At 34.6% G+C, this 10,298-nt stretch overlaps 1 protein-coding gene across 1 annotated transcript; it reads right to left on the reverse strand.

Annotated features, from left to right (window-relative positions):
• Positions 1-348: 348 nt before the first annotated feature.
• Positions 349-3,029, reverse strand: LOC125659985 (uncharacterized). Its single transcript, XM_056150359.1, has 3 exons — positions 1,696-3,029; positions 1,273-1,321; positions 349-1,007 (listed from the first exon to the last, which is right to left on the reverse strand). The coding sequence occupies exons 1-3, from the start codon at positions 1,912-1,914 to the stop codon at positions 532-534; spliced, it is 744 nt and encodes a 247-aa protein (XP_056006334.1). The 5' UTR covers positions 1,915-3,029; the 3' UTR covers positions 349-531.
• Between the last annotated feature and the right edge of the window lie 7,269 nt (positions 3,030-10,298).

Here is a 10,298-nt window from a genome sequence, read left to right on the forward strand (position 1 = left end):
TGTAAAATTAAAAACAAACTCGGAGAACAATGCTTTTATTTTTCAAATATATCCACAGATCGGGGAGGGGTGTTATTCTTCAAGAATTTCAAAACGGGGACGCGGAAATTATTTCTACTTTGCTACAGCGATATTTGTAATACATACAGTCCTTCTGCAGGATTCATTGCTCATGACGTCAAGGTATTAAATCTCCGATACACTTATTGACGCAAAATATATTTTTTTTATCAACAGCAGGAGGTTAGCTGGAAATTTCACACTGGTGAATCGTGGTAAAATGTTTGTGGATTTGTTTGTAATCGAAATATCGATTACAAATAAAATTATGTTGTACATGTTTAAAAATTAATCCAAATATTTTTTTATTGTAGAAATCAAAAATTGACATGCCAATCAGATTCGGTATTGACACAATATATACTTGTATATTGCATATTCATATTGAAGTAGGCTTGGTTTCTATCACAGAAAATTGTATAGAATAACAAATCTACACTTTAACAATATAAATATAAACCACATAAATAATTATAACATATATATTCCAAATACATTAGCACTGGGGTTTCTAAAAAGTAGACCTTGATTGATTTTTACGTAAACTTCATCTTCTGGGTATAACTTGAAATCTGCCCCTAAGTAGACATGTAGGTAATTATTTTGTGGGACCAATGACGCCCAGTCGGGCAGGGGCCGTGAGAAGAGAACCTCATCGTTCTTTAGAATATTGTATCTCATAACTACGATGGACGCCCCTTTCGTACTGTTTAGGTAACGAACCAAATCAAACATGACATACACGTGATATAAACCAGCCAATGGGATGACTAAGCGACCATGACGTAATGTCATGCCATTGATGAGGTAACACATATTGTCAGTTCGCCATGCTTTCACTGATTTCATTTCTGACTTTTTGGACTCGATCTCTGTGTCCCCTGCGAGTTTTGCTGCTGGTTTGTTGTAAGATGACGATACATAATGGGCATCTGTGACGTGGGGGTCTAAAAATAACACAAAGGGGAAAATGTGAGAATTCGACGATTTATTAACATTCCAATGATAATAGTTCCAAACAGAAAAGAAAAATCATTTGCTGATACAAGATTTTAACAATACGAAGAATTTTTTTATGCGTGAATTTTCTTTGATGTATTTTTCCATGAGAAGAGAACTTGTATTGTGAGGACCTGTACTACTCAGTACTTGTCAATTTCACGTCCTTATCTGTAAATTCCGTTTTCTTACCTGTACGTCCCGTGTCCTTACCTGTTAAGTATGTGAGCTTTCCTGCATCGTCTTTAGATCTTTGATATAGCTGCAGAAAACAAGCATATAATTGCATATGAACATGTTGTAGCGTAATGTTGTATATATTGTACCTCATGTACCATAACATGGTGTGAGTGAATAAAGTAAACTGAAACTGTAAAATATTCAGAGATACACATATACAACAACAATCTGACGGATGTAAAACACAATTTGATTAATATCTACAATGCAAATATTACAGGGGTCTAATTTGGTGATTGTTATTTTGGCAATTTGGAACCTATCGCCAAAATTAGTCTCCCGCCAAAAACAAACAAAACACTATCATAGCAAAACTTTGTGTCATCGTCACAGCAAACTTTTAATAACAAATGACGGGTACGATTCATTGTTTACCTTTAGTGTAGGTATACGTACCTTGGTGAGATATCCCTTCAAACTGTCAACATGACAACCACAACAAACCCTGTCTTTACCAGTCTCACAAGGTAAACAGAGGCGGGTACAGTTTTTGTCGTCCCGAGAAGACGTGGTCAGAAGAAAATAAGCCTGCATGACCAACACAGCCAGGTTCAGGACCCCTATTACGGACAGTAATAGGGATACAAACATGGCTGGATTGGCCATTTTGATCATATCTTAAAATTTAAGTTTAAAGATCTACATATCTATGTTTGGTTCTATATATAGCATACACTCAGTATTGACATGCATGAGTGATAGAAGAAGATCAGGAATGCATAAAATCACATTTTTCATTTGAGGTCTTTTATTTATTAAGCGTTTACTTCTTTTTAACAAAACAGGATCAATACTGAACTTATAGAACCTTTATACACAGTTCAGGCCAGAGTTCTGATAATCGATCAGCATTTATGCTGTACACTAAACGCCAAGACAGTCTAAGGGGGTATGTATACTAGTCAACGTGAAAATTCCCACAACAGAAAATTAAACAGGTTTTAAATCTTGCAATGTACTACTTTAAATGATTGTATGTTCTGGTCGTCCATAGATAACAGGTTGTCTGATAAGTTTACATGTATATAGAGTGTCATTAAGTAAGAGCACACGTTACCTGAATTTCATCAGATATATATTTGAAATTAAATATTGACCCACGTAGCAGCCAAGCGATTTAGCTTACCCACAGCTTTCGACACAAGAAATCTCTAGACGTATTTGAATTTTAAACTATAGTAACACAATATTACACCTGGCCGTCAAGGAAAAGTTTACCAATCAGCGTAACAAGGAAAAGTTTACCAATCAGCGTAAAGCAATAATATACACACACGTGCGCATCACCTGACGTTCGCACGCTCTGTTTTATGCTGCCGTGTTACGTCACATGCACGGCACTAAACCAAACCATCAATGGAGACATTAGATAATATTCTGTTAAAGTTAGTTCGGTTATTGAGGTTAATATATTGGATTGTTTGGTAAGTAGCGAGGGGGTCGGGATAATCGTCATTATATGTTTCTAGGTGTGAGTTATTTTGAAGAAAATGGAAATGGTTGCAAATATGGAAATTCAATAGTGCAAGGATTTTTTTCTTCAAAATTCGGTATTTAGTTAAAGGGATTGGTTCACGATTTTTGAACAAAATATTTTTTATTTTTTATGTGAAACATTAAGAATATAACTCATTTAATGTTGACAGCCAACATTATGACCTTATGAATGCAAAAATAAAAGCAATATTTTAGCCTTAAATCTGTGATATGTAAACAAAGACTCGAGTCCTTTCATGTATACAAACACACCAGTGAAATGTTAATTTTTTAATATAAAGCATCTAAATTTTGCATAGTCACAATTTTTAACTTTTAGATGACATATTTTACCTGAAGAATGCTTGAAATATGAAAGATATAATAAACTTAGATCAATAACCATTTCTTTTGAAAATTTCGTAAACAAAAACATACCGCAATCTTTGTTTACAAAACAAAAAATGAACTCTCTCAAATAAGCTTCTGTGATAATGTATAACCTTAATTTTCGTGTGAAATCTTTTAAACACATTAGACAGTAGATTCTGATCATCAAAAGTGACAAACCAAATTTTGGAGAAAATCGTGAATCAGTCCCTTTAATTAAAGGAAGAACATAAGCCATTATGTAGTGTTGGAAACATGAAATACATGGAATATCAGAAGGGTGTTGATATAACTGAGAATACGGGAAACAGTGAATTTCATTATATAGTTCAGGAGTTGATGATGATTTCAAAGCTGATAAAACAGGGCCGGAAGATGTAACATTGTTAGACGTGTAATATTCAATCATTCAATAACTAAAATCATACAACATACAATCATTCAATAACTAAAATCATACAACATACAATCATTCAATAACTAAAATCATACAACATACAATCATTCAATAACTAAAATCATACAACATACAATCATGTAATGACTGCAATATATAACATACATTCATTTAAGAATTTTTTTTTTTTTTAAATGGCATTGTTATTAAAAAAAAAAAAAAACAGTATGAAAATATATTTTGCAATGATATCAAATTTTTAAATAGTTTTAATCATTCTCTGTATGCCATGCGTTCTGGGTGAGTAAAATGAAAATTTAAAGAGACCAATAATATCGTTCCCTCCTGTAGAAGACCGTAATACTATAGAATGAGTTAATGAAGCACATTTTAAGATCTCGCTATGTATGTCGAAATTTCAGTTATATTGGTGTTGTTACTGCACGAGGAAAAATCAGTTTTTATAGAGGATACACACACTGTTGTATACACGATATGAAGAATATATAAATATTGTTGATAATACGTATCAAGAGAAACCTATTGACGATTAATATTTACACATGATGACGTTCGATCCATCGATGGTGTCCTTTCAAAATGCTGGGTCTTTTTTCAGAGTCGGTGAGCAAATTTCAACTAAACTTGGCTTAAAGTATCATTGGGTGCATGTAGACAGGATGATATTTTTTCTTCACAAGAAGGACCAACCTCACCCCTTCGCAAGAAAACAGCAAAATAGTGAAAATACTGAGAAGTCTTTCGAAGGTATTTTTATTCTAGAACAACTGAGCTGGTATTTTATAACTTTTGCATAAGCTTTCTTATATTTGATAGAATTGATGTTGTTTTAAGTTACAATCTTCAGCATCACGGGGCCACAGTAGGGGTGACAAATGTTACATGGAAATGTAAAAAAAAAAAATGTTTAATTTTTATTATTTAAAAAAAACAACAACATAAGTTATGATTTTTAAAACAGATATAGAAACATGCTAATTTCCACGAGCATTCAAGTTGTTCAAATCATAACTACCCCACCCCCTTCACGGTCCAAGAAAGATCCCTAATGGAAATGCAATAGCCATTACATTTCTGTAAAACGTTTCAAGAATACAGTAACATGCTTGATAGGGCGTTGTTTGAAATTTGTGCTCACCTTAGTCGCTGCTGTCTAGGAGAGGGGCCACAATGAAAAGTCTGGAGGATATACGAGTATATCATATGAATCACAATGAAAAATCTGGAGAATATACGAGTATATCATATGAATCACAATGAAAAGTCTGGAGGATATACGAGTATACCATATGAATCTTTTTAAAAAAGGACGGAATATTAATCAGTTTGTTGTCTATTGGAACCATGTGCGATTCGCATTGTATCCATTTCATGTTGGATTATATGAGATAAATGGGAATTGTGAATAGAGAAGCAAGATTTGTTTCTTCATTGAAACACATTCGTTTAACCATGGCTCCGTGGACTAGGAATGCGATGTAAACATTATTGGATACATAGTTCATCACAGTTGTAAACTGCTGCTCAGGTGAGTGATATGGCCCATATGCCTCTTCTTCAATACGCACTCTCCATGCACATATCTCATTTGATTCTACCTTGACCTAATAGAACAATACATGCCAACCCGGTTTACGATATTTAGATAAACTGAATACAGTCAACTTGAACATGAGTATCAGCTTGCACGTTATGGATTTAAAAAAACAACGCGTATAAAGCATTCATAGTGATCGAGAAATGAATGCTATAATTTTAAGCATTGGCAATGGTAAACCATTATTTAAACACATTAAGAAGACGAGACTTTGTGACAAGAAGATCAATACATGATTGATTTTAAACTTGAGTGTCTTTCAGATCCACTGTGCACATAATACGAGGTTTTACCCCCTGAAGTTTGTACTGAATGTCGGCGTACTTACCATGGTTATGAATTTCGCACGACGCCGTTCTAAAATAAATCTTATGTGCACAATAAATAAAACTAGATATCTTTGTGATGGTAAGCACCAGAGGGCCCCGCTTTGTGGTTTTATTTGCTATGTTCAAGGAAAACTGTCAAATCCTTGAAATAGCCAGGTTCAAGGTCCATAACGCTTAGCCAAAATCAAAAGTCAGGAAAACTGTCAAATCCTTGAAATTAGCATTAAGTTTAAGGTCCAAAATTCTTTAACAAGCTCAAATTCAAACTTAATCTGTAACCCATTGATATGAGATGATGTATGAATTATCAAACGAATAGCTGCAGGGATAGACAAAAAAGAAAAGAAGTGCGGGAAAACTGTCAAAGTACCGCCACGGATGCATGCGCAGGCGAATCACATATATATAGGACTCCCGCCTATTTAGGTTAGTACATGTGATCTCGCCATTATTCATGACTTCCAAAATTCGAACGGTGTGTACATAATCATACGAATGTTCAGGGCCGTAAATTAACCTTCAATTTGGAGGAGGCAGGAAATTAGGCGGGGGTAGGCCCCCAGACGCTGAGCACATTTTGTGCACACTGAACACGTTTCGTGCAAAATCCTTGATTCTAGGGCCTTCTAAGATGTTACTTGACTAACTCATTCTAAAAGAAAGATTTGGAATGCTTTTTAAGGGAGGTATCATGTTCTTAGTTATTGGAAACAACATAAATTCTAATGAACTTTAAATTTTAATTTTTTTTGGCTCAAAAGTTGGAGGAGGCAGCTGCCTCCTCCGCCTCCATGTAATTTACGGGCCTGATGTTGTATGAAAATAATAAGTCCGCATCCTATCATCTCCGCTTTGTGATGGTTAAGTCATTGCATGGACAATGTTGATTTCAAACTCTAAAAATAAATACATGAAAACTTATTATCGTTGTAACATCATACATGTATTCATACACGTGTGATATTGTAATATTTGAATTTGCTGGGTGAGTTTAAATACAAAATCACAATATGACAACTTTGTAATTTTTATACTTACACCCCGTACATCGAATAATTACGATATGACACTCCGCAGATGTTAACAGATATTGCAGGGGGGGCTACAACGGACCTTCTATTTTTGTAAAGCTTTTAATTTTCAAAGGCGAAAAATAACAATGAAACTTCTTTAAAATCGTTCAGTATAACCACCCGATGTAAACTTATTTGTGCTGATTAGATATGCTGATTAGATCTAATTAATACCGGTGCAACAGATGTTCTAATTTGTCATCTCGTATTGTTCGTATGTCTTCACGTTTCATCGGGCTCATTGATAACGTTGAAACCAAATTTATCTTAAAGATGATATCATACCTTAAGAATATAAATATAGGTATCCATAGAAACTACAAACAATAATAATCATTACCTAATATCATCAGTATAAGTGCAAGAGATTGGATTGAGGTTATGATATACTTATTCTTGTGTTGGTAGTATGTATAATTCTGTGTATTTTCTGTGATGTAGAAGTTATGACATACTTATTTTTGTATTGATAGTATGTATATTAATTCTCTGTATTTTCTGTGATCTAGATATATGCGTGCAGCGTTGGAGGACAACATCTTCAGGATGGATATCTTAGGTGTTATAATACAGACAAAAAGGCCAGTATATTTTCTATCGCTTATACAGATACAAATACTTTACGCCACTTATATTCGGCTCGGTTTGTCTATTTGTAACCTGTACATTTACAATATATCTGCAGAATTCTTGCAATTTATTTCTGTAGTATCAGACATTTTAAGAATTTTATCAGTCCGAATAATGAAATGTACTGGGAACTCGAATGCTTCGTACTGGTAAATTTTAAGAACACTGTATCGAAGTGTGTGTGTGTGTGTGGGGGGGGGGGGGGGGGGGGGGGGGGTAACAATGAAAGCCAGACAGTGGTTTAGAGGCCGCTTTGATCCCGGTGGGCAACCTTCCTGAAATACCCCGAACTTTGCTAGACAATAAATATTGTACGCCAATTCAGTACTGGCTAAGTTCCGTTGTAATCATCTTTTTGGGGGGTGTTAAAAATTGGGATGGGGTCATTTTATAATTAGAGGTCACGTCATCGGGTAGCACGTGACCTGTGTGTACACAATGGGGATGGGGGTAAAAAATTGCATGACGTTGTAGATTTTAGGATAGTTTTCCCATTGTTAGGATGCTGCGCTACATGGCTGCTGTATCAGGGTATCTCCGTCACTGTAATCAATACGAAAATGTTAAATACTAGGATATCAAATTCAAGGAACTGATACTTGTATTGGACTTGTCAGCAATGTGCTAAAATTAATAATTCAACCTCCCTTTTTCTTCTCTCTCTCTCTTTCTCGTCCAGATAAATAGAGAAGGGAGATATGATGGAAGAGGTGGAAATTGGAAAGGGGGTCTGGATGAAGATGGGATGGGAAGATATATACGTGCTTCGTGTAGATTGCATTTTTAAGAACGTTAACCATAGATTCTTGAGAGTAGGTGGGAGAGAGAGAGAGAGAGAGAGAGAGAGAGAGAGTGTGTGTGTGTGTGTGTGTGTGTGTGTGTGTGTGTGTGTGTGTGTGTGTGTGTGTGTACCCCTGTCCCTCTTGACATGGAGAATAGACTATAAAAGAGCACATGCAATGAATTTCCAGGAAAATTGTTTATAGAACCGTATTTCTAATATTTCTTCTTTAAATAAGACATGACGACCTGGATGGGGACTTCAGCAACGAATTGTGTAGGTGCGCTTTTATCTTTTATCACCAAGACGAGAAGTTTGGGTTTTCACTGTAATATGCACAATAGGAAGAATTCTAATCTAATAAAGAATACACTTTTTTTGCCTTTAATTCCCCAATATATGTACATGTACGCATTTTGTGTTATTCAACGTGTTCTGCACTTACAGTGAAGGACGCAGTTTATAAATACAATATAGATTAAGTACTGATAAATTGAATCGATATGAAGTGAAGCAGGAAAAGCCTGAAGGTGAAGGTCCAATGATAATAATCATTTTGTTGAAAATCTGTCAACCCTTTACATTATCAAAATATCTACTTATTCAGTGTAAACAATATTACGCCGGTTAAGAAGTATGATAAAGAATACTCATTATTCATGGAAAAGTTGTATGTATATTTAGAGATTACATTTTTAGTATACAACTCCAAACCAAAAAAATTTGCAATATCACATTCTTTATGAAAATGACCTTTAAAATTGAACAGAACGTGTGGCCAGTGCCGTGTGTGGCACCAAACCACCAGATTAGATAAGAGGCTTACTTCTACACATAACAAGCCAGTGCATTGATATAGAAGGCCGAGTCAGAGCTAATTTTCCCCGATTTAAATCAATCTTATCATCATTTCTTTATGGCTATGAAACTCAATCAGTCCAATGTATATACATTCCTTGCTATTTTTAATTTAAATGTGCATTTTTGCTGATTAAATTACCAAAAAAACCACAAATATGTATGATATTTGTACACGGAATGTAAAAACCAATCTCTATAAATAGAAAGAAAACCCCTGCAGATGTTTCATTTTCTGATCACAAGTACCTGGAAATAAAACAAATTTTCAGGAAATATTTCTTTTCAGTCTTGAAAACGGTGTGGATCAAAAAGAGTGTGGGTTCAATATCTGATCCCTGACTTATCAAAGGTACATGTAGTTGATATACACAATTGACATATGTTTATAACCTGTATACAGGAGGTATTATACTATTCGGTGCAGATCCCCGTCCCATGTTAAACACCATATGATGACTGTAATACTAGGGCGTAGGAAAAGAGGCAGTCAGGGAAGTTGAAGGATAAAAGGTTAACACCCCTCCCCCTACAACCACGATATCATTTTGAAATGCGGGGGAAAATATCGTAGGTTTTTTGCTCGTTTTTTTTTTTTTTTTATAAAACCAATAACGATGCCCCCTCACCACTACGACTTTAGGATTTGGAAAATTGGGCAAAACAAAAGGTATACAGACAGAAAGTCACAGGACAAAAAGACACAGGACAAAAAGTCACAAAATCCGTAGGACAAAAAGTCCCAATGCTGACTTTTGATTAGATAGGATAAAAAGTCACAGGACAAAACGTCACTGGACAAAAAGTCACAAAAATGCTCACTAAAGCTGTTGTTCAGACACCAGACATTTCTTACAGTGGATGGGAGGTAGAAGGGAATACATGTCATCATTGTTATTGGTGTTTGTTTTGCCACATTTAGCACTTTCAGTTCATTATTAGATAATAAGAAAGGAAAAATCATTAACTTGTTTATATAGCAATTATTATGATGACAGTTCACTTACTTCTTGTTTTGACAACAATCTGGAGTGAAAGGAAGCCAACCATAATTCTGCCATTAGATTTTGTTTTGACAATCATTAATATGTAGTATACTAAACCAAATGATCATAAAGCTTATTTTTATTTTATCTCAATAAAAAAAATCTCTTTTTAAAAATCAAAATAATATTTTACAATGAATATGATAAAAGGAATAACAATTTTATAATTATTATCAAAATCTCATAGAAAATATAAATTTTGCATATGCAAGGTGAAGATAACGAACAGTGATCAATCTGATAACTCCTACAAGCAATACAAAATAGATAGTTGGGCAAACATGGACCCCTGGACACACCAGAGGTGGGATCAGGTGCCTAGGAGGAGTAAGCATCCCCTGCATATATATTTTCCTAAACTTTACAAAAAGAACAGATAATGATATGTTTTAAAATATATA

This window comes from Ostrea edulis, chromosome 9 (genome assembly GCF_947568905.1).
Source record: "Ostrea edulis chromosome 9, xbOstEdul1.1, whole genome shotgun sequence".
NCBI classification, from domain to species: Eukaryota; Metazoa; Mollusca; class Bivalvia; order Ostreida; family Ostreidae; genus Ostrea; species Ostrea edulis.